At 41.4% G+C, this 26,315-nt stretch overlaps 2 protein-coding genes across 2 annotated transcripts in view; one reads left to right on the forward strand and one right to left on the reverse strand.

The window, feature by feature from the left end:
• Positions 1-19,114, forward strand: part of LOC126428355 (carbonic anhydrase 6-like) — a 313,905-nt gene extending 294,791 nt beyond the window's left edge. Inside the window, exons 10-12 of the mRNA XM_050090286.1 lie at positions 1,195-1,300; positions 12,298-12,525; positions 18,205-19,114. Coding sequence (XP_049946243.1) covers positions 1,195-1,300; positions 12,298-12,525; positions 18,205-18,366 — 496 coding nt within the window. The 3' untranslated portion in view covers positions 18,367-19,114. The remainder of the gene's footprint in view (positions 1-1,194; positions 1,301-12,297; positions 12,526-18,204) is intronic.
• A 2,280-nt stretch (positions 19,115-21,394) lies between these two features.
• The window catches only part of LOC126428252 (DNA replication licensing factor Mcm6), a 77,391-nt gene continuing 72,470 nt past the window's right edge, over positions 21,395-26,315 (reverse strand). Inside the window, exon 15 of the mRNA XM_050090166.1 lies at positions 21,395-21,835. Coding sequence (XP_049946123.1) covers positions 21,728-21,835 — 108 coding nt within the window. The 3' untranslated portion in view covers positions 21,395-21,727. The remainder of the gene's footprint in view (positions 21,836-26,315) is intronic.

The raw sequence follows: 26,315 nt of genomic DNA on the forward strand, positions 1-26,315 counted from the left end.
ATCTGGTTTCCCCCTTGAAGCTAGACAAGTTTCGTCCTTTGTAGTCTTTCCGTTTGACGCTTATTTCGTGAGATATTTGGCCCAGTCACGATCAATGGACCACCCTGTATAACACAAACTGGACACAATTAATAACTGGGTTCTTTATTCATAAAGAAAGAGCTACTTAAAGTTCCATGTGCTGTTATGCAAGCGCTCTTCTGTGCAGTCCACGTAGCCTCAATGCTGTCGAAGTAGATGTCCGCTATGTTCACTGTAAGGCTGCTGTGTGCTGGCTGTCTCTGCACTAGAGGCGAGGTCTGCGGCTCATCCCGGTGACACGCCGGAACCCCACGGCATACAGACTCGAACTGACTGACTAACTGGACCTCCCGTCCACGGCGGCGATCCTAAATACTGGCGGCTGAGAGGGCGTTGGCGGCGCGTTTCCAGCGAGTCTTCCCATTGGCCTCCGTCGATACTCTCTTAACCTTTATGCCACACAGTGTGATGGCGCCAGCGTACGCCAGCACACATACTAACACCCAGCTCTTCGAACACAGTACACCCACCCGTTAAAATTATTGCGACACTGTACTCCTTCCCTGTGAGCGTATTCCCAGGGGTGCATTCAGCCCTGATGTCCCTTTTATGAATGAGAACGTGCGACTGTGACTGCATCGGACAGCGCAGGTGCAGGAGCTCTCGAAACGACAGGATGTCTGACGAACGGACCGGCCTGCCCGTTACCCACACTTAAATTCTATCGATTACCAGTGGGATGCGTTGGGTAGATGTACAGCACGTCCATACACACCAGCAACCATCCAGCTGTTGTCAAACGTGCTGGTAGAGGAATGGAATGCCCTACCACAAGAACTCCTTACCGATCTTGTGGCCTGTGTGGGAGCCCACCGCAGAGTGTGCATTCATGTCCATCGTGGCGGTAAGTTCCTATGGGACTAAACTACTGAGGTCGTCGGTCCCTAGGCTTACACAGTACATAATCTAGCTTACAATACCCAATTTGTTTGGCGGTACATGTACATCACGTCTTCCGATTTCCAGCCCATTCGGACAATTCCTTCATAGTGCGTCGATTTTTTTTCCTTTCTTTTGTCTTAGAGTGTATAATTAGCATGTTCAAATAGTGTTCTGTATTTCACTGATTTCATGCGGTCTGAACTACCTGCCTTGTCTGCTCCCTGTTCACAGGTTTCCGATGGAGATGCACATCGTCCACCGCAACATGAAGTACTCGTCGCTGAATGAAGCCATGCAGAAGCCAGATGGGCTCGTCGTCCTCGCTTTCTTCTTCCAGGTGAGCTCGTTTGATCGTCGAGGTTCTAAAATCCAAACTGAAGCTCAAAGTAGATGGGTGAACAACTGATGATGATACTGATCATCGTAATCTGTTGGACTGGGCACATGACAGCAAAGTCTTCAGCACCCAAATAAAGTTTTTTATAAGATGAATGTGAATAAAAGACACAGAATAATAAAACTTCAGCATAAAAGGGAAATGAAGACATAAGCAGCCATTGGGCATTAAATACATCAATGAGGAAAGTTGAAAATTTTGACCAGACCTGGACTCAAACCAGGACTTTTCCATTTCTAGTGGTTGGTTGCCTTGAGCACCTTTTTTTCTTGTTAATCTCATTTTGTTCATAATTGATCGTTGTATTTGTTTGGGGCGTACGTCCTATGACACTTGTCGAAGTCCATCATTGATACATTAACTCAGTTTTTTTTCTTTTTTATTACAAAGGGCAGCTACCCCTCTGACCGAACACGCTGAGCTACCGTGCTGGCTCCATCTTGGTCATTCGCACACGGTCCTCGACCGACTCAAATCTTCAACCTGTCCACACATTATTGACGTAGTTTCCCTGCCCATTACCCTCAGAACTCGCAACATTTCACTGATCCCTGTAAATTTCCTGCCTGAAAGAACAGAAGCCGCGTATTTACTTTGCTGTCTGTCAGACATTTTATATCACTGGTAATTTATCAAAGAATTTTAGTTGCAGAATTTTGCACCCCGTTTCGTACTTAAAAAAAAGCAAACGTTAACGTGGGGTAATGAATGTCATTTTTCCTTCTGGTATTGTAATTATGTACATTATTGTTCATTTTGAACTGCAGTGGATTATTTAAAACAAACTTCGTGAGGGAATAAATATACTGGGAAGCAGTAGTGAGAATGCCCAACTCCTCAAACAGATGTCTCCAACATGATCGTGGGTGAGCAGTACATATTATTCGTACAGCATGTTTTTGAGCAACGAACACTTTCTTTCATAAGTAGGAGTTACCCCAGGGCATTATTCCATATGACATTACTGAATGAAAATATCCCAAATACTTCAACTTTCTGATTTCTCTCTCCTCAAGATCTACAATAATTCTAAATGCAAATGTAGCGGAGCTGTTTTAGGAGTTTCAAGGTATGCTTTCCCCTGTTCAAATTCTCATCAATATGGATGCCTAAGAATTTTGAAGCTTCCACCCTATTTATTATTTCCTCACCATGTGTTAAATTTACCAATCGTATAGTACCCCTAGATGTGCAGAACGGTATATGTTGTGTCTTTTTAAAACTGAGGGTGAAAACAGTCACAGAAAACCAATCAATGATACTTTCAAGGACATAGTTTACCATCTTTTCTGTTTCTGTATGTGTGCTTGGATTGATTACAATACTAGTGCCATCTGCAAAAAAGAATTAATTATGCTTGCTCTGTATTAGACTGGATATCATTTACATATTTGATGAACAATAGTGGCCCTTATATTGAGCCTTGGGGAACCCCATACGTGATTTCCCCTGTCTGAATTACTAAGTACAATTTCCTGCACTCTTTTGGTTAGATTTGATGTTATCCAGTTGTAGGCTATATCATCGATCAGATACAGCTTCAATTACTGTAATTCACACAGTCAAATTCCAATGTTTTATTTTTTATACTTGTAGAATTTGTTGCATGAACATGTAAATGGCAGTCCCAGTAGAGAAACTCTTCTGAAATCCAGACTGCGATTTATTGAGGATATTATTGTTGCTCAGGTGAGATACTAATACAGAACACATTACCTTCTCAACAATTTGAAAAATGGTACTAGCAGTGAAATAGGTCTGTAGTTATTGACACCTGTCCTACGACCTTTCTTAAATAAATGCTTGACAACGGCATATTTCAGTCAGTATCTTCCGTTTTCATATATCGTGTGTAATAGTAGAGATAGTAGTGCCGTTCTTATGGTGGAACGCACCTTGAACCAGTACCCTGTGAGCATCGGAGAGTCAAGGTCATGTCTTTGTTCCTCCCAGAGCCACGTGCTTTCAAACTGTCTGCTACAATCACAAGTCCCGCCGGTTGTGAGTTACATTCTCTAATAAAGTTTCTTGTCGCAAAAAACTAAAAAGCTAGTGAAATTCATGGCGAACTCTGTGGAGTTTATGGGCCAAATGTAATGAGTGAAGGTAGTGCAAAAAATTGGCCAGGTGCAACTAGCACTCACGCTGTGAGGGCTCCGTACAAACTTAATTATGTATATAGACAGTTCATCCATCCTGGGACTCGAGATTCTTGGCGATTTATTGCCTCTTATGCTGCCCTCAATACTGGCAAGATATCGCATCTCAGAATTCCGAGGCTTTCCAGAATGTTTTAATTTTAAGTTTGAAGTCGGATAAAAAATGTCAAAACATTTTTTTTTCATGAGATATGATTGCAAATTAACAATTTCCTGATTTGTTTCCCTTTACGTGTACTGTGAAACCATACTTCTTCCAAATTTCATGATTCTAGGTTAACGGAAAGTACCCTATACATTTTAATGAGTAAGTTTTCGAGTATCAAAATACGTGACGTAAAAAACTGTACCTTTTGATTGCACTACTTAGAAGTTCAGCTTTTTTACACTTGCAAAAAGCGGTAGACCATGGTATGTGACATAAATTTTAACTGTATACTTCTTCTTGTTCCTGAGAAACAGGCGTCTCAACAGACGGGTCGACAGACTTACGGTTAGTCAGATAACAAATAACAAAAGAAATATTTTTTCGTATGATATAATTACAAATTGAGAATTCTCGGGTTTTTTCCCTTTACTTCCAGTGTGAAAGCTTGCCGCCTGCCAAATTTGATGATTTTAGGTCAACGGGAAGTATCCTATATAGTTTTTGATGAGTAAATTTGCGAGTATCAACATATGAGACACAAATGGCCGTATGTTCCGACTGCAGTGACTCTGAAGGTTACATTTATTACACTGGCAAGGGACCAGACACCTTACTATGTGGCATAAAGTTCAGCTTGATACGTCTACCCGTTCATGAGAGAAAGGGATCTTGATGGATGGACAAACAGACCAACAGTCAGACAACAAATACCAAAAAAAAATTATTTCTTGGTGTGAAATAATCACAAATTAACAGTTTTCGGATTTTTTCGTTTACTTATACAGGGTTATTACAAATGATTGAAGCGATTTCACAGCTCTACAATAACTTTATTATTTGAGATATTTTCAAAATGCTTTGCACACAAATACAAAAACTCAAAAAGTTTTTTTAGTCATTCACAAATGTTCGATATGTGCCCCTTTAGTGATTCGGCAGACATCAAGCCGATAATCAAGTTCCTCCCACACTCGGCGCAGCATGTCCCCATCAATAAGTTCGAAAGCATCGTTGATGCGAGCTCGCAGTTCTGGCACGTTTCTTGGTAGAGGAGGATTAAACACTGAATCTTTCACATAACCCCACAGAAAGAAATCGCATGGGGTTAAGTTGGGAGAGCGTGGAGGCCATGACATGAATTGCTGATCATGATCTCCACCACGACCGATCCATCGGTTTTCCAATCTCCTGTTTAAGAAATGCCGAACATCATGATGGAAGTGCGGTGGCGCACCATCCTGTTGAAAGATGAAGTCGGCGCTGTCGGTCTCCAGTTGTGGCATGAGCCAATTTTCCGCGGGCTACGCGTGAAACTTGTCCGCACGCGTTCAACCGTTTCTTCGCTCACTGCAGGCAGACCCGTTGATTTCCCCTTACAGAGGCATCCAGAAGCTTTAAACTGCGCATACCATCGCCGAATGGAGTTAGCAGTTGGTGGATCTTTGTTGAACTTCGTCCTGAAGTGTCGTTTCACTGTTATGACTGACTGATGTGAGTGCATTTCAAGCACGACATACGCTTTCTCGGCTCCTGTCGCCATTTTGTCTCACTGCGCTCTCGAGCGATCTGGCGGCAGAAACCTGAAGTGCGGCTTCAGCTGAACAAAACTTTATGAGTTTTTCTACGTATCTGTAGTGTGTCGTGACCATATGTCAATGAATGGAGCTACAGTGAATTTATGAAATCGCTTCAATCATTTGTAATAGCCCCGTAGTGTCAAAACTTGCTTCTTGCTACATTTCATGATTCTAGGCCAACTGGACATACCCTACACGTTTTGATAAGTCGGTTTACGAGTATCAAAATAAGTGACATAAATGGCCGTATGTTCGTACTGCATTGACTTGCAAGCTTACCTTCATTATACCGCCAAGGGACCATAGACCTTAGTATGTGACATCAGTTTCAACCCGCTCCTGAGAAAAATGGTTTTCGACAGTTGGACAGACAGACAGCAGACAGTTGGACAACAACGTGGCCCTATAAAGGTTCCGTTTTTATCGAGTGTGGTATGGAACCCTAAAAGGTGGTGCCGTACGTTGAAAAATAGGTGAACAAATATCCGTAATTAGGAGGAAAGCAGTCGACCGAGTACCGTGAGTGCAGATCTGATGCGTTTGGTTGACGAAAATGTTAGAGAAAACCACAGATTTACCATCTCGGAGCCTTTGGGTTAATTTTCCACTGATTAGTCGTGCTCTTCTTGTACGAAGTAATTACCGAAGATTTGGGCTACCGGAAATTTAATGCCATGTGTATGCCTAAACTCCTTTCTTAAAAACAAAAGACTGTCTTTTTTGTGCGTTATGAAAAAAAGAGGAAGATCGTGGCAGGAGAAGAAACGTGGGTGCAGTATGTGAATGCAGAAGTAAAACTTCAGCCAATGCAGTGGGGCAATATATGGTCGCCGGAAAAGCCCACAATGTGTCGTCAAACACTTTGACTCAGGGCAACTGTCTTATGGGACAGGAGAGAAATTTTGCCAGTGCGCTTCTTGGCGACGTGACGACTGTGGGCTGAGGATTACACGGCGGCCGGTCGGTCCGTTGGGCCTTCATGGTCTGTTCGGGCGGAGTTTAGTTTAGTTTTAGTTCTTGGAGACATGTGCCACAGTTAACGCTGAAAGTTATCCTAACATACTAACAAATTTGCGAAGGGCCATTCGAAACTGACATTGTGGTATGTTGACCTCTGGCGAGATTTTCGTGCATGACAATGCCTGCCTGCATGCAATGCGACGTACCGTGGAAAAAAAAAAAAAAAGCGAGAGTTCAAATGAGAAGTATTTGATCACTCTCACCCCCCCCCCCCCCCACACACACACAACCCTGATTTGGCGCCTAACGATCATCATCTCTTCATGCACACGAAGAAGCGGTTGGCCCGAAGCGCTTTGGCAATGACAAAGCGTTGAAAACCATTGACGTAGATTAGCTTCGGTATAGATGGGCTGTATTCTCCGATTGCAGAATTTCAAACTCATCAAACGCTACGAAAGATGTCTCACCGAGAGATCTCTTGATGGGGCTGGAAACTACGCGGAAAATTAAATTAAAATTAAATTTTAAGTAGTATTGTATGATAAAATCGATAACTTCATTTACATGTTTTTAAAAAATAAACAGCAGTTGCTTTATGGACAACCCTTGTACAGGCACCGACAAAAAGATCTCTTGTATTTCGAAAGGTAGTTACAAACAAACAAAAAAGGAAGATTCAGAGAAAATATTTTTATTTTTGAACAACAAATACTAAGGAATTCTACATTACATAGATTTAAAAATTATTTCCGGTAAATGGTGTCCTCCATTGTTGATACATTGACGAAGCATTTCCCACAAGTTATCCATAATTGTTAGTGTCCTTTCCAGTGGAATGGCAGCCACTTCCTGGGTGATTGTCTCCTTGTCCTTGCATTGTTGAGAGGTGAGATTTGTACACTTGAGCCTTTAAGTATCCGCAGGGCCGTCCTTAACCTATTGGAGGCCCTAGGCACATTAGGATAATGGAGCCCCTATGAGCTTGACAGAGCACTATTTTGTTGAAATAGACAAAGAAAGTAGGTAAGCGAGGTTTTAGATATATTTTTATTTCTTTACAGTCACATTAAATAAATAGATAATATAATCGACAAGAGTGACTCTTTTAGCATTCACAGGTTAGGGCTTAATAATCTATGCTGATTGAAGAGGTACCCTTCTAGATTTAAGGCGGACAAAATCGTTAATTAGTTCTTCAAAAGCTATATTTTTGAGCATATCATATTTTATGGACATCAGCGATGAACTGGTTAATCACTCTTGAAGTATTGTACTTCTTAATTCATTTTTTTATTATTTTCAGTTTGGAGAAGGAGCATTCCGCACTGCAGTTGGTTACCATCATGCTCAAAAAGATTGTCAACGCGGTTTCTTCATTTGGAAATGTGTCTTCAATTTTGTTTTCTTTGAAAACGTGATATATTTCCAATATCCCACTATTTCTTATTTTTACTATGAACAATTTTCAAGTATTCAGTTAAATGCAGACATTCCGGTTCCAACTCCTGTTCGTTAACGTCTTCATAATAAATTGCAGCAAATTCATTGTAACTTAGTCTCCACTCTTCGGAATTAAGAGTAGCGAAAAAATAAACCAAAACGTTGACTAACAGTCTCATACGAGCTTCATCGCTGTTATAGATGAACGCTCAGGGTATCAATTATGGGAAGAAAGGTTTCTATTTTGAATTTCTCTTTTTCCATTCAGTTGGACTGACGGTGCAGAGCCATAAAAAAAAAATTCTGGCGTGAACTTCTGCGTTTCGTACTTTGAGATACGTCCTTATAATCAGATTCCGGATTTTTTCCTTTGGCGGGCGATTCGAAGTCTTCAAATTTATCCCAGAGATTAATGATAAAATCATCAAGTGGAGCGAATAAATTAGTTGCAACGTGCAGTGTTGTTGTTTCTTTCTGAAGACAATAACTCGTTTTGGTTCAAAATGGTTCAAATGGCTCTGAGCACTATGGGACTCAACTGCTTTTTTTTTTTTTTTTTTTTTTTTTTTTTTTACTGCTGAGGTCATTAGTCCCCTAGAACTTAGAACTAGTTAAACCTAACTAACCTAAGGACATCACAAACATCCATGCCCGAGGCAGGATTCGAACCTGCGACCGTAGCGGTCTTGCGGTTCCAGACTGCAGCGCCTTTAACCGCACGGCCACTTCGGCCGGCTAACTCGTTTTGTCTATTCTTTCCAATAAAGAGCGCCGATTTTCCGTTAGTATAATAAATTCTAGCTTTCCCGTTTTTCTCGACAGACTAAGGGCTTCATCTCCAGTTTCTCTTGCGTGTTCTGTATCTTCTGTGACGGACATCAAAGTTTCTATAATTTGTTTATGTCGTTCATGCAAGGCGCTTACTGCATCAGCTCGGGATAACCATCTGATCTATGAAAGACTTTTAATGGCTTTTTTTGAACCTAAATGTTCTGTCAATGTATGTCATCGGTGGGTAGTCCTCGAAAAAAAGTTGTACACTTTCTGAACCACTTCAAAAAAACTTGGTTGCCTTTGATACACACCCAGTAGCTTGGACACCTACAAAGTTTAGTGAATGTCCCGCACATGAAACAAAGGTGGAAAATTCATATTTCTCCTTAATTCTTGCTTGTAGACCAGTATACTTCCCCGACATATTTGAAGCATTGTCCTCTGCAATCTTTTATGGGAATATCATGATTCCTCTAAAAATTCAAGATGGTTTCCGCTAAATACAAAGATTTATGGTCTTTAATAAGAATAAATTCCAGGAACCTTTCACCAGGGGCACGATCTTTTAAGTATCGAATTACAAACATGAGACAGATCGGGCGTACTGTCAACGCTAATGGAAAAATATTTTGCTAATTTAACTTCATTTATAATTTTTAGGGCGTTTTGCCATGACATCAATAAACTCATTACAGATATTCGTTGAAAAGTAAGAAATGTTACCTTTTCCAGTATTCCCAAATTTTGGTAAGTGATCTGCAAGAAATGGATCGAATTTACTCAATAATTCCATACGTCCTAAATAATTTACGTTGTTGGGAGATCCTAGCATTTCATTGTCGCCGCGAAATAGAGGCCCTCTGATCCCAAAAATGTTACTACAGCTACAATCCGCTTTAGTGCATTCCTCCAGTAATCCACTTCTTTTCGATGTTGAGATAATAAGTCTACAGAGAGTGCCTATCAACCGGGGAGGGGGTGGGGGTGGGGGGAGAGGGGCAGTCGCCCCCCTCCACTTCAAACTCCGGGAAGGCGAGATACGGTTTCTGCCCCCCCCCCTCCACCTCCCCCCAAATTGACTTGGAGTTTTATTTAATCTATAGGCAGAGCCAATGAATAAACTATGATGCTGTCAAGAAATATGGGATCAGTATTTTGTTGGCAGTGATTTTTGCTTTTGGCTGAAGTAGCTTGTAACACCCAGCTTCTGTCCTTTCCCTTCGTCCATTTTTCAATATGTGACTCCTAATGGGGGACAACCTCCGTATGAATATGTAAAAAAATTCTGCGTAGCGCTTTCGAAAAGTAGTTGAGACTGATCGAGCCCTCACGGCGGGCTATGTCTTATACCCTACAGTGGCCAGTGCGCCGAATCTGGGGGAGGAGCCCCAGACTTACTCCAGATATCTTTACTGTAAATATCTGATTTTGCTGTCCCTTTACGGTGTTAACAGTCATCCTCTGCACCTGCGTAATAATATATTGTTCAAAACAAATATTGCCACCACCCTCATTACTTACAATTCGGTTCCCCTGGAATCTAAGACCATACAAGTTCGCAGATCTGCAGGTGGTGCAAAACTATTTTTGATCAGTTTAGTCTCGCGGTGACGCGGGCAGAAGCCACGTGCCGGTCCATTCGAATTGACAATCACCGGCATGCGATGCCCTAACAGCAGTCGGTACTCCTAACCTGGCTCGCCGCGACGACAATGTCCGCCGCATTCTACGAACTATACAACATTTTAGAAAAACAACGTAAAAACCCATCTACATCTACATCCATACTCCGCAAGCCACCTGACGGTGTATGGCGTTGGGTACTTGGAGTACCTCTATCGGTAGCCCCTTCTATTCCAGTCTCGTATTGTTCGTGGAAAGGAAGATTTTCGTTATGCCCCTGTGTGGGCTCTAATCTCTCCGATTTTATCCTCATGGTCTCTTCGCGAGATATACGTAGGAGGGAGCAATATACTGCTTGAGTCCTCGGTGAAGGCCGGCCGAAGTGGCCGTGCGGTTAAAGGCGCTGCGGTCTGGAACCGCAAGACCGCTACGGTCGCAGGTTCGAATCCTGCCTCGGGCATGGATGTTTGTGATGTCCTTAGGTTAGTTAGGTTTAACTAGTTCTAAGTTCTAGCGGACTAATGACCTCAGCAGTTGAGTCCCATAGTGCTCAGAGCCATTTGAACCAACCTCGGTGAAGGTACGTTCTCGAAACTTCATCAAAAGCCCGTACCGAGCTACTGAGCGTCTCTCCTGCAGTCTCTTCCACTGGAGTTTATCCATCATCTCCGTAAAGCTTTCGTGATTACTAAATGATCCTGTAACGAAACGCGCTGCCCTCCGTTGGATCTCCTCTATCTCTTCTACCAACCCTATCTGGTACGGATCCCACACCAGTGAACAGTATTCAAGCAGTGGGCGAACAAGTGTACTGTAACCTACTTCCTTTGTTTTCGGACTACATTTCCTTAGGATTCTTCCAATGAATCTCTGTCTGGCATCTGCTTTACCGGCGATTAATTTTATATGGTCATGCCATTTTAAATCACTCCTAATGCCTACTCCCAGATAATTTATGGAATTAACTGCTTCCAGTTGCTGAACTGCTATATTGTAGCTAAATGATAAGGGATCTTCCTTTCTATGTATTCGCAGCACATTACACTTGTCTACATTGAGATTCAATTGCCATTTCCTGCACCATGCGTCAATTCGTTGCAGATCCTCCTGCATTTCAGTACAATTTTCCATTATTACAATCTCTCGATATACTACAGCATCATCCGCAAAAAGCCTCAGTGAACTTCCGATGTTATCCACAAGGTCATTTATGTGTATTGTGAATAGCAACGGTCCTACGACACTCCCCTGCGGCACACCTGAAATCACAGTAGATTTCTAGTCTCCAGAAAAGTCATTATACTCGAACATAACACGTGTTCCAACATTCTACAACTGATCGACGTTAGATATAGGTCTATAGTTCTGCACATCTGTTCGACGTCCCTTCTTGAAAACGGGGATGACCTGTGCCCTTTTCCCATCCTTTGGAACGCTACGCTCTTCTGGAGACCTACGGTACACCCAAATGTGAGGAGAGACAGTATTCTAACAGTCCCCCCCTTTTCCCTCCCTTCACGACCACCATGTCTTCACGCCGTAGCTACGTCGCTACGCATTGTAGCTCTGGAAACGAACGCGTAACGTGTACAGTGTAGCCAGTGGTTTTTCTCCTTTGCCATACAGAGATAAAGACACAAGCATTTGCTTTGCAGTTTCGAGGTGAATCTTTGTTGTGAAAGGTGTGTAATTATTTAATGTCATTTATTTGTCATAAATTTCCTGGCTCAATACTGATTATTCTCAGTAGTTCATTCAAGAACGTAAATGTAATTCTGTAGAGGTTCTAAAAGTAGCTCTTGCAAATCCTAGGACTATGGAAGCATTTGATATGCTGTTACAGAAATCCAAAAGGTTATTCTAAAAACCTAAATACGGAAGACCTAAATACCTCACGGCCAAGAAAATTACCAGCGAAATTGTAACACACTGTCTGTTCCCAATGAATTGTCTGAAGAACGAAAATTTAGGAAAAGTTTGTTTGAAATTCTTGAGCTCATTCTGAATGAGACTGATCAAAGGTTCAATCAAGAGGATTCAAAGCGACTATCCCATCTGCACGACATTGGGAAGAATTGCTTGGAGTACATACAACAGCCTTTAACCTGGACAGGCTTCATGCACAGCTCGAAATGCTGACAACCATTACGACTGGTATACAACCATGTAGATCCAGGGGACAAAGCCCCATATAGTGTTCTAGTGTAAGCAATACGATTAGTGTGTTGACTGCATCCCCATTTGTTGACGCAGGCCCAGGAGAAGAACAACCATGCGCTACGGCCCATCCTGGAGGTGCTGGAGCGCGTCAAGTTCCCCGGCGACAGCTCGCCACTGCACGTCAGCTTCTCACTGTCATCGCTGTTGACCGCCGACATGGACGCCTTCTACACGTACCGCGGCTCGCTCACCACGCCGCCCTGCTCCGAGTCCGTCACATGGGTCATCTTCCCGGATGCGTTGCCCATCTCCTTCAACCAGGTGAGCGGTCTACTTCCTCTCCACATAGCAGTCCAGTGCTTCTCAGAGGTCGGTCGGTCGTTTGAGTCACGGGACGGGACCAAACAGTGACGTCACCGATCCCGTCAGATTGGGGAAGGATGGGAAAGGGAGTCAGCCGTGCCCTCTCGAAGAAACCATCCCGACATTTGCCTGAAGCGATTTAGGAAAATCACGGAAAACCTAGATCAGGAACGCCGGACGCGAGTTTGAACTGTCATCCTCCTGAATACAGGTCCAGTGTGCTAACCACTGTGTCACCTCACACGGTGCTTCTCGGAGAACGTGATACCGGGAGTGATATCTACACTCCACAATACAATTAAAGGATCACATTTTCGAAAACCCGTAATTGTCTGTTATCACTGTAACACAGTAGTTTGAAACACGGCATAAAGGTGCATACAGCCATATTTCACCCTTTCTATTGACACCTTAGGTAGGGCTGTTTGAAGATCACATTTGGTTTGTGGGGCGCTCAACTGCGCAGTGGTCAGCGCCCGTACAAAGTCCCAATTTTTACACAGTCCAATTCTGACACATTCCAATCTAGCCAGTTTCACGAATGAGAATGATGATGAAATCATAAGTACAACACAAACACCCAGTCCCCAGGCAGAGAACCCAACCTGGCCAGGAATCGAACTCGGGACCCTATGATCCACAGGCAGCAACACTGACCACTAGACCACGAGCTGCGGACAGCTAGGGCTGTGTTGGAACACGGCTCAAGGTGTCTGAACAGTTTATGTCACAGTTCGGGAAATCTCGGGTCTGTTCGATCTTTTCAGTGGCCTGTGATCTAGTGCTTTTTATTGGTACTATCACAACGACCTGTCAGCGTTTTTAATGCACTACGGATTTAAGTAAAAAGAAAATAATAATAATAATAATAATAATAATAATAATAACCGTGAAATATGGACTGAAATATCTTCTAAGGTACAGGTCATGTGTAACAAAGGAAACTAATAAATAAATAAGTGTGTGCAATCATCATGATAGTACTACCTCCCAGATGGGTCTTGCCGCTGTAGTTCATTCTCACGATAAAAATTAAAATCACTTTATTATATTTTGTTACTTCGGCATTTAATTCTTGATTAAATGTCTTGATTGTTTCATCTGAATGTTGTCGTCTTGTTTTTAAAATGACTGGTAACGTTTCTCTCTGTTATTCTAATATGTGAACAGGGACTGAACTTACTATCTGTAAAGTGAAACCACCCCTTTTCTTGGGAAGTTGATTCCCACACATTTCACAGATGGAAATGACATTTCACACTGCAATGAAAAACAGAAAGACTTCCTGATAACATTTGACACTGGTGACACCCTCAGATGTTTCAGCCCTTCTCTTAGGACATTGTTGGGCTGCATTCCCATTAAATGCGATCTGACCGCTTTCGAGGGCAGCAGGACCTCAAGTTTTGCTCTTCGGTACAGATTGGAACCACCAGGTGCTGTTCAAAACCATTTGATGAAATGTAAATGCGATATTCACAGCAGGGGATGGTGGTTATGGGTTATTACCCTGCCTTTTTCGGAGCTCCTACGGCGGGGTCACGGGGAGGGTGGGGGGGGGGGGGGGAGGGGGTGTTGTAATATTGAGATGTGCTCGAGTAAATTTTATTTAAAAAAAATGTTGCCAGTAGATTTCGAATACGGAAGCCATTTGTGATCTCTTCTTCTCCATTTGGTGAAGTTCTTACTAAAAATGAGTTGAAAATTTTCCTCTGTTATCATTTAAGGGATACTCAAAATTTACAATTTTCGTAGGACCTTTCTGCACAATTTCATTTATTGTGGAGGATGTTAATGTATTAGGCCTAGTGACTGAGTCCGAATCTGTGGTTACTTCACAATTACTAGTACTAGGCCTATCAGAATATTGGATAGGAGGTGGTCCACATTCCAGAACTCGATGTTCACTTGTATCTAAAGCACCACACGATGTGAGGCTACTGCTAATGCCATCGTCCTTCAAGCACACTTCAGTCTGAGTGTCTGAAGTTGTTGGTCAAAGAAATTTTTTGAAGGCAGCTTCTCATGTCGTAGTATATTCTTAATCTTTTGAGCACCTGCATTGTATTTTCTAAATCTGCCCCTTTCACACGACATTTCCTTGCTGGCACTTTGAACTTCACAGGAAAAGCAAAAACACTGCATCTTCACACAGTGCACTCACAACACATGAAACAACGTGAACTGGAAAAGTATCGAACATTTAAACTGATGACAACGAACAAATCATTTTAGAGGAAAAACGTGCTGATGGAAGAATGTAATGCTTGATTGATAGCCATAACAATGTGCAGAAAGCGTGCAGAGAGGCGCCAAGAAACGATGAATCACGTACCTCTTAATTTACGCATGAGTAATAATTGTGTTGATCATAGATATTACTATAGCGCGTCATTACCACAGCACCCTGGTTCCCTTGAGGTTGTAACGATGGAAAATTGTACTGGAATGCAGGAGGATCTGCAACAAATTGACACAAGGTGCAGGGAATGGCAATTGAATCTCAATGTAGACAAGTGTAACGTGCTGCGAATACATAGAAAGGAAGATCCTTTATCATTTAGCTACAATATAGCAGTTCAGCAACTGGAAGCAGTTAATTCTATAAATTATCTGGGAGTAGGCATTAGGAGTGATTTAAAATGGAATGAACATATAAAATTAATTGTCGGTAAAGCAGATGCCAGACTGAGATTCATTGGAAGAATCCTAAGGAAATGTAGTCCGAAAACAAAGGAAGTAGGTTACAGTACACTTGTTCGCCCACTGCTTGAATACTGCTTACTGGTGTGGGATCCGTACCAGATAGGATTGATAGAAGAGATAGAGGAGATCCAACAGAGAGCAGTGCGCTTCGTTACAGGATCATTTAGCAATCGCGAAAGCGTTATGGAGATGATAGATAAACTCCAGTGGAAGACTCTGCAAGAGAGACGTGCAATAGCTCGGTGTGTGCTTTTGTTGAAGTTTAGAGAACATACCTTCACCGAGGAATCAAGCAGTATATTGCTCCCTCCCACATATATCTTGCAAAGATACCATGAGGATAAAATCGGAGAGATTAGAGCCCACACAGAGGCATACCGACAATCTTTCTTTCCACGAACAATACAAGACTGGAATAGAAGGGAGAACCGATAGAGGTACTCAAGGTACCCTCCGCCACACACTGTCAGGTGGCTGGCGGAGTATGGATGTAGATGTAGATGCAGGCATAATTTTCTGAGATGGATTCCAGTGGTCATAGTTGTGTCACAATGAGTATACAATTCAACTACAATACATTAAAAGTAGTTTCAGAAACATCTTACCTTTTTTTTCAGTTTATCTATACAACAAAATTACAGGTGACGGTTTTCAGATTACCTTGTAAGTTTCTACACAGGGCACCTAGAAGCGTGGGGCTGTCCGCAGTTGCACCATTTGTACACGCCCCTGTACAGAAGATATTTTTAGCTCAACAGATTAAAAGATACGAGAGTGGTTTGAAAAGTTCTCGAACGGAATAGAAAAAAAGTACTTACATCACTGAAACTTTTTTTGTTTTTCTATGTAGTCTCCTCCTAGATTAATGCACTTGTTCCAGCGATGTTCCAGTGCCTTGATCCCACATCGAAAAGTTTCCTCCACGCCTGCAAAATAGTTGTCAACTCCGGCTATCAGTTCTTCGTTTGAAGTGAATCTTCATCCACGAAGAAAAATTTTCAGTTTTGGGAAGAGATGGAAGTCTGATGAAGCCATATCAGGGGAATAAGGCATGTGTGGCAACAATTCATACCTTGGTTCATGTAATTTTACCATGGTGACAGCACGTGTGCGGGCGCTCATTGACTTGATGGAAGATGACTTTCTTCTCTGTTAAGCCTGGCCTTTTTTCCATGTATCTTTTGTTGCAATTTGTCCAGGTGGTTAGCATAGTATTCTCCAGGAATTGCTTGCCCAGTGGGGAGATAATCTACAAACAGAATCCCCTTCGCGTCCCTGAACACTGACGCCATGACCTTTCCCGCCAAAGGTATTGTCTTTGCTTTCTTTGGTGGCAGAGAATCAGCATGTTTCAACTGCTATGACCGTTATTTTGTCTCTGGAATATAGTAGTGCACCAGTTTTATCTGTGATCACAAACCGGCACAAAATATCTTGTTCGTTTCTCCTGTAACGGGCCAAACATTGTTCCAATACGTCCATTCTCATGCGTTTTTGATCCAGTGTCAAGAGTCGTGGCACCCATCTTGCAGATTTCTTCATTTCTAATTCTTCAGTCAAAATGCGATATACCCTTTCAGATGACATCTGGCAAGTGTGAGCAATTTCACGCACTTTCATTTGGCGATCCTAGATGACCATTTTGTGCACTTTTGCAGTGATTTCTGGAGTAGTGACACTCTTGGCCAACCACAGCTGGGTCATCGTCTAAGCTCTCCTGACCAAATTTAAATTCATTTGTCCACTTGGCAACAGTTGAATATGAAGGAGCAGAGTCCCCCAGTGTGCTACGGAAATCAGCATGAATGTGCTTTGCTTTCATACCTAACCAACAAGTTTGAGGTGCTGTCTTTCACTGAAACAGAGGCAGTGGGACTCACTTCACCTGTTTTGTGTGGTGTCAGGAGGAAGTAAACGCAAAAGGGTAGGGGTCCATTAATCGTCGGCAGTTCAAACGTACGGCGAATGGTTGTACTCCTTAGGGAAATGGCAATAAGTGGGGGGCAACCAACTGCAGATAGTGGTGCACATTGGAACAAATGATGCCTGTCGTCTGGACTCCAAGGTAATTCTTGGGTCATTCCAGTGATTGGCAGAGGAGGTTGAGAAGGCCAGCACTGCACGTGGAGTTTCAATGGAGCTCACAATTTGGAGCATTGTCTCTAGAACTAGTCATGACTCCTTGGTTCTGAGTCGGGTGGAAGGACTGAACCAGATACTTCGAGGTTCTGTGACAAGCTAGGCCGGTACAAGTTCCTGGACTGGCACTTTAGGGTTGAGAACTGTAGGGCCTCCCTAAATATGTAAGGTGTGCACAACACATCAGAGGCTGTTACTCAGATAGCTGACAGTGCGTAGGGTGCACACAAGGTATTTTTGATTAGGCGACTCTCCATCCAATCCAGATAACGATAGCCATAAGAAACCCAAAAGTATCAGTGTAAGATAGAAAGCACTGCCTCCGACAGGTGAGAATATTAAAATTTGAACTGTAAAGTGCCGAAGCATTCACAACAAAGTGCCAGAGCTTGAAGCGCTCATGAAAAGCAGTGAGCTCACACAATACTAGGTACAGAAAGCTGGGTGAAACCGGAAATTGATGGCAATAAGATTTTTTTTTCCTTGGGGGGGGGGGGGGGGGGGGGGCAATGAAGGTAGTGTACTTGCCACAGTAGACAAAAAACTCAAATCCACCGAGATAGAAACTGAAGCTGCATGTGAGACTGACTGGGCAAAGCTCAGTATCGGCATGAGGATATATGAAGTGCCACGTTGACACTGTATCACTTGATACTATTTATGTTTATGCTGTCTAAATGTAATCTACATTACATGGGTACCAATATTACACATTATTCTGTGACATACATAAGTTACGATTCTACATTCTACAATTACACTAATCTCTGATAAATTTTTTTTTTCTTTCAGATCAAGAAGTTCCGACGTATCTATTCATCAGGTGAAGATCGTATGGTAAACAATTTCCGTGTCTTGCAACCTCTCAACAGTCGGAATGTCTTTGTTCGCAAACTGTGGAAGATTGAGAGCTACAACCTTACTAGCCATGATTCGGTGTCATGGCTCAGTTAAGCTTGCGCCAAAAAAGTTCCACGTTCCTACAGCACTCAACTATCGAGACTAGCAAGAAAGTGCACTGCCGTTACAGTGAACATGCCTACATTTACTGTCATACTGAGGCAGCTCACAACCTGTTGTATTTATTTTCTTGAATAAGAATGTAGTGCATACAGCACTGTGTGGAAGCAATTTCTATTAGTAGTACAATGCTGTATGTGCTTCTTTTAGACAACAGGTCAAGCGGATCAGAAACCACTGCCTGCAAACTACCAATTTCACAAGGTTGTGCTCTTTAATGTACATATGAAAAGTTCTGTATAGTTTTGTAAATATCTTAAGAATTTTGTCATCTATGTTGTGTATTACACACATTTAATTGACATTTATTCATAATGAAAGAGACATTTCAATGTTTCACTTTCATTCTTAGTAAAGGATTCCTTCCAAAACACATTCTAATGTATGTACCAGTTGACAATACAAGATGTAGATTTGTTTTCTATCTTTCTTTAATGTTCATCTTAAAGGAACTGACATCATTACCTTCACTTATTTCAAGTTGTACTGTACTTTAAAAAATCTCCACTCATGACTGCTACAAAATGCTGCATTTTGTTTTGCTGTTGTGAATATTTACGCCATTGTGTGCCTGATCAGTGTGTATGTTGCATGTGAAACACTGCTGGCAGTGTTCTGGGATTTTATGAAAGTTTTGTCATCTGCAAATATGTGTTGTATTAAAATTGCATATCACACAAGCCTGCAGAATTAGAAACATCTGTTATTTATTATGTGTATATAATTTTCTGTACATATGAGTATTTTAATAAAACTTATGGTAAAAAGGCAAAATTCTATCATTACTCTTCAATAATACTGAAGAATTGCATCATACACGATAATATGTATATCTACATACAAAGAGGAAATACTTTGCTGTGATTCTCTCTCTCTCTCTGGACAAAGAAAGATCTGAGTATAATACAAGTGACATAAACGAGCTTTCTAAAAGATATCCTGAGCAAGAGAAGGGACAGGACAAGGAATGAAACGATACGAAACATCCTCCAGATACATAAATCTCCTAAAAGAAAAATGCAAACAAACAGGCTGAAATGGTCTGGCCATGTTAAAAGAATGAGACAAGAAAGCCCTCCAAGAACAGCTCTAGAATGGACAGAAACTGGAACCATATAGTCTTCGTACATCGATAGTTGAAATGGAGGACAGTGGGAAGTCAGCTGGTATAAATTTATATTAAAAATGAAGAAATTCCTCCAGCTGTATTTAAGGTGTCGATTTTATTTTGGTAACTAGTTCCAACGTTGGAACAACGTCATCTTCAGGCCCATACACTTGTTGACGTCAACTGCATGCGGCTGATACTAGAAGTCAGTGGTGAGATACGGACATGCTCCGTGTGGAACCATATAAAATCTCCAGTTGCTCAATATATAGGAGAAAAATAAACTTCAGATGGAAACCTGTCTCTGAAACCATCATTCACGGAGGCAACAGAACCTCACATTCAGAGGAGGCAAGGCCTTCCTATGCAGCAGCTAACTCCATCTTCTCTACTGGTGATTGTGACAGTCAGTCCTGATCACTGAATAACAAACAACATTGAAAGACATTCCCCCTACGGTCTGTCAGCATACAAAGTCACATTTGCTGCCGAAACAGTGGCTTAGTGGCAGGTGCTGGCACCTATAAGTTCGGCACTCAGATGACGTTCCCCGAGACATCCTCTACAACCACTGAACATTTGTCGCAACATTTCTGGGACACCCAGTACAGTTTATTAGAGGGCAGGCAGATGTCGTGATCATGGTTAAAGTCTTTTTATTAATCACCAGAAATCTCTAATGATACAGTGATACATCAGTAATGTGATTAGAGATACCGTGAGTGTGAACAACAAAAATGACCACTTCTCAACTTTTATCAGCATAATCGATACATATTCATACTTTCAAGGAAATTTATTCCACCTAATGGAAGCATCTAATGAATTCATCATCTTTCACTCACCTTCAATTATGCCATCGAGCTCTTCAGTAATTTGGTGACGAAGATTTATGCTGTGGGTCTGCTGGATCCCAGCAGCACGAATGATCCCATATTCTTTTATCAGAAACATTAAATTCACTTCTGACCACTCCACTGCCCACACAACTAACGACAACACAAGTAAACAACAGACAAAACAGCAGATGAATGCTCTCTATGCTGGTAGTGTGGAAGCAAAGATGATGTGAACTTTCTCTGACTGTTCACCAAAAGGCGACAACTAGTGGAACAAGTGTGATGCCATTCGGTTGTGTCCACCTACCTTTGACACCAGAGAGAATTCTTGTTCATTGTTGCTCATTCACTTATGTTTGCCACAGTGTAAACCAGTAGTTGCACAGCTGTTTATCAAAAGGTCACAGGAGCATATTTAAATCTCTAGCATGCCTATGAATTAAGTGCACCGACCACAAATAAAATTGTTTTGCACCATTCCATTGTTGATTCACAACTGTGAGCCCATATTTATTCCTTCATTACTGCTTCGCTAACACAGTGATAAACTGTGTTGTCATATATCCAAACAGTCACCTAACCTGAGGAAAAGATTTATGTTCCTTGAAAGAAAATGACCCAAGTTATGAGCTAGCAGCATGACCCACAATGAGACAGTTGTCTACAAGATAATTAGCAACTGAATATGCAGTTGGCTGGGATCTCATACGACTGTGCTGTTTAATGCTTAGATGGGTCATTACTGTGGGATAACACCTGTCCATGGTAACATAGTGATGAAAGTTGATTTCATTGTTGTTTAATTTAACAGTGCTTTAGCTCATATTATGTAAAATACGTTTATTGTTTTTTCATTAAACAGAGATTAAACTATGATTTTGCTCATACATACATACTTATCTTGGTAACATAAAGGCAGCAACTCTTTGCACGTGTGCAAAGTATGTCGTGTACCTACTCGTGTTATGAAAAACGGTGCACCCACTTGAGGTTTAAGTAAAAAATTCTGAATGTCTGAAAATATGTATAAAAAAATGTTTATTTTGTCTTACATAAAATATTGAGGATTTGCATTTCATGACAAAAATAAATGGTGTTTCTTTACAGTGGCAGAAGGGTTGGTCTATTTACACATTTCTAAAGTCATACTAAAAAGTGCATCTGGATATAGCACAAAATATTATAAAAATAATATTGCCCACGAGCCCAGATAGCCAAAAATCTGGTGAAACTAGTGCCACATGGAGACAAATGTGATGTTCTGCAGTTTCACATTTGTAAATGTCTACTATTTGTGTGCTTAAAAGTCCACATAAGTAACTTTCTTCCTTAAGCCTCGAGACACTGATCACATGTCGACCACGTAGTTCGGATGCACTACGAGCAGCGGGTCATCTTCCTCCGACTGCTCCTCTCCCCGAAGTCCGACACTACTCAGGGGGATGATCACCTGGTCCTGTGAAAAGGCAAGCAAAGTGGATGCGTGGATGCAGGCTCGGGCAACATATCAGTTATAACTACCCTTAAAAGATAATCAATACAACTATTAGCTTGTCATGCTGTAACACCCCCCCCCCCCCTTTCCACACTCACAAACAAACCACCTTCTGTTTCTCAGTACACTATTTCACTTATACTTTTAATGAACAACCCAATGCACTCATATATTTCAATCTTGTAAGATATCATTTGATATTGTCAATAATATACAGATTTTAAGCACACAACTAACCCTTCAGGTCAATAATTTGAGTATTTTGCCCTGATTTAAAAATATCACTATTTGCATAAGTTACAGACAATAATAATAATAATAATAATAATAATGTGGCTGACACGTACATCATTGATTTTTGCCATTAAAATCACAAATTGTCATGTGAAAATGAATTAACTGATGTAAATCAGAGTTTACTTGATTCTGCATAATGATTAATTACTGTATACATGCAATCACTTTCTTTTTAAAAAAATAGGAATATAAATAAAAGTATAGTAGATGGCAAATTGTATGAGAAAGACAAAATGCTTCTCTCACAGAAACAAATTTTCTGAAAAATTACAGGTCAACAAATTTACTGAATAACTTACCAAGAATAACTGAATGAAGTTCTGTGGTTTCAGAGACCTCTTCAAATCTCAAAAATCTATGATGTATATTTGCAGACTGAAGACCAAGGCCAAGGTGGTGTACTAAGTTGGCTGAGGCATAAGTGGGAGTTTGGATTGAGACACAAGGTGTGCTAGGGTAGTTGTGCAAATCCACTGTGTGGTGGAGGCATAGCAATTAGAGAATCTGTCTAGTGAGAAGGACACACGTATTCAAATCCAAGGCTTGGTACAAATTTCTATTTATCACTTCAGTCTGCATATATAAATCACAGATGTCCGAGATTCGAAGAACAGGTCTCTGGAACCGTACCGTTTCATTCAATTAACCATTTGACATCGGGACGTGCGAGTCCAACGATAGGTTATCAGAGAAATGCTGCATGTTACTACTATGTATCAATGTACCACAGATAAAGGGAAGCCTACTAATGGTTAGCAGAATTCTTATAATCACAGATTGTACCTGTAGGTTTTGCTGTCCTCATGTTACATTGTTAACAATCAACTGTATTTGCACATCGAATCAGTTCACACCTGCGGATACGCATCCCGATTAGCAGCTCTGCGAAATATGCAGCCTTCACGCCTTCCTGGACACATCGTGTCAACGGGTTGCACCCACACGCTTGTCACATTACAAAACGAAGACCATATTCAGCACCTGTAATGTGTCACAAACTTGGAGAAATACTTTGTCCACAACTGTGTGTGTGTTTTCAGAATGTCTTGCACTTTTTGTGCGGTCATCGTCTGAAATGCTGCAGGTACTTCTGTATGTCCTACAACCCCCCCCCCCCTCCCCCTCCCTTTGCCATACAGAAAATGAAATGGCAGGAAACATCCATTCCATATTGTTACATATGATTAAGACATTTAATTAAAACAACCACGGCTTAATGTTTTTTAAATAAAATTCGTAGTCAAAGGGTTAAAGCATCTAAGCTGTGGTTTCATTCAATGCTGAGACGCTATTTGAATTAAGGGGGAATACCAGGCGGGGCTGAGACGTGAACCGGAATTTGGATTTAGGAGGCAGTCTTGCTGGGGTAGTCTGTCCAGTTGTGAAAGCCACTGTGCCAGGGTGGCATAGTGATTAGTACACCTGCCTGCCGAGCAGGAGACCCAGGTTAGAATCCCAGTCTTCGTACAAATTTTTATTTGTTGCTTCAGTCTGCACATATGTTATCATGGATAATCTGTTAAAAATTGTTTAAGTGGAATAAATTAAATCATAAGAGTAATATTTAACAAAGCAAGAATTGTACTGTCATTTAAATGATTATAAATAGGACGGCAGCTGTGACTGCACGGCAGTGTCAGGTTCATTCACAATTCATTGCTGTTTAGGCTCTTTACTAACACAGTCTCAGCTACAGCTCTTTCACAATTTGCCTGCCACACTCTTAGTTTTGACTCAATGCTCACTCATCATAATGTGTATTATTCAGTTTTCAGGGCCATGACAAGGTTTTGGAATAAACACCACAGATTAAGAGAGGCAGAAATGCTTTTCATTTGCATCTTCACTGGTGCACTAAGATCACAGGACCGAATATCATCTCCTATATGAGCTACGTAGCTGCTAGGTTAATGCCCCCATCCTGACACAACCGCGCCAAAGCACTTGTTCGTCATATATGCCCATCACCCTCATTCACTGTTGACGATACAAAGATTTTTCATGTTGAAACAAAAAGACAGTGAGCAAAAATACTAGTTTCATACCAAGGAAATTATGTTATACACTGTCCAGTCACATTATTGTAACCATCAGTTAAAAGCCTGAATAACCAACTTTTGCAGCACATACCAACACTGAACACACAAAAATACGACTCAATGAGGTTCTGGAAGGTACAGACACACATTGTGGAGCCTCGGCAACTCCAGTTCCGTGGTCAGCTGTGCTAGGTTTCGTGTTCGAGCATCCGTGGCGCAAACGGATTTTCTCAACCGAGTTTAAATCTGAGATGTTTTGCAGCCAGGGGAGTACAGTAAATACACCCCGGTGCTCTTCGAAAGACACACATGCACCGCAGGCTGCGTGACAGGTAGCAGTGTCCTGTCAGTAGATGCCATCGCACCAAGGAAAGGCAAACTGCATGTAGGGGTGTACGTGATCCTCGAGGATAGATACAGTGAAACCTCTTTATAGCATTCCTCTATATAATGTTTTCCTCTATGTTACGTCGGTTTTTTTCGCTCGTGACAAAGCCCATACAAACAATGTTAAATTTTCCTCTTTACTGCGTTTCATCTATATTACAATTTCCTCCATGTAAGGCTCATATTTTTGGAACCCTGGTCAATTATTTACCTCTTTATAACGTTTAAGTGACTGGATGTAGACGCATCTTTTCCATTCTGTGGATTCAGTTTGCACTGGCTTGGAAATGCCGCACTCAGCGTGTTTCATATGTCAGCGGCAGAAACCGGTCACGTGACATGTGATGCACATTCTGCTTGTGATCTTTTTGGCGCCATTTCAGTCAATGCTTTGTATTCGTAGCGTGTTGTGTGAGCTGAGCAGCAAACGGTTTGTGTGTCTAGTGAGAGTGTCTTCGATATAACTTCTCTCTCTTTTTTTTTTTTTTTAAAAAAAGCTGTCATCAGTGAATATGAGTGAAAAGCAGAAGAACATTTCTCTGGAAGAGAAGGTTTCTGTTATTAAAAAAGTGGAAGCATCTCATGTTGTGAGTCGCACGGAGCTAGCGAAGCAATTTGAACTGGCCCCCTCAACACTATTTTGGAAAACAGATTGTTGATAATGAAAGGGTTTGAGAATTGTGGAAATTTGAAAGGTACGCATTTGAAACAATCGACTTCCGACAAAATGGAGTAAGTTTTATTAACTTGGTTTCAGCAAGCACGTGCTGCAAACATTCCTATAAACGGAACTATTTCGAAGGACAAGGCGCTTCAAATATCACTGCAGTTACGAATGGAAAATTTTAAGGTGTCCAATGGATGAATTGATAAATTTTGACAGTGTCATGGTGTTATATACAAAGCGGAATGTGGAGAAAGTAAAAGTGTGGATGAATCAACTGTAGTTCAGTGGATGCGGATGCTCCCTAATCTGATACAGCAACCTTTGGGCTTGGGACTAATACACACTCTTAAGGTTAAATATAGGACAGCCCTTGTAAAAAAGGCCTTGAATTTCATGGACCAAAGAAAACCGGGAAGCTAGCAGATCTCACAACTGAAGCTGAATATTTTACAGGCAATGAATTTAATTATGTATTCGTGGATGGAAGATCAGTGCTGAAACTATTAAAAACTGTTTCACAAAAGCAGGATTCTGTGAGACTGAGATGTCAGCTCCTGTGGAAAATGTTGCAAGTGATTTGCAAGAATTTCGGGAATTACTAGGCAGTGATTTTGTCACTTTTGAGGACTTTGTGGATGTGGATGACAACGTGGCAGCCACAGGAGTACAAAGTATTGAGGAGCTGACTGCAATGAGAAGCTTGGAGAATAATAGTGGTAGTGAAAGTGACAGCGACAGTGACAAGTAAGACGACACTGTGCCCTCATATACTACGGCAGCTGAAGCCTTTGAAACATTCAGGAGATATATAACGACCCATAGACTTGAGGACAGAACAGTAGTTCAACTTGCTCATTTGGAGCAAGAAATGATTGCCATAGAGTCCTGGAGAAATAGAAAAACAAACACACTTGCTTGAATATTTTAAATACTCATAGGTATGTGATTTTCAGATTGCATAGGTTCCTAGAGTTTTGTGCAAATATAAGTTCCATTTCATAATCTAATTATTAAAGTATTTTTTTTGTAACTGATTCTTTTATAATCTGTA

Source organism: Schistocerca serialis, chromosome 12 (genome assembly GCF_023864345.2).
Source record: "Schistocerca serialis cubense isolate TAMUIC-IGC-003099 chromosome 12, iqSchSeri2.2, whole genome shotgun sequence".
Classification (NCBI taxonomy): Eukaryota; Metazoa; Arthropoda; class Insecta; order Orthoptera; family Acrididae; genus Schistocerca; species Schistocerca serialis.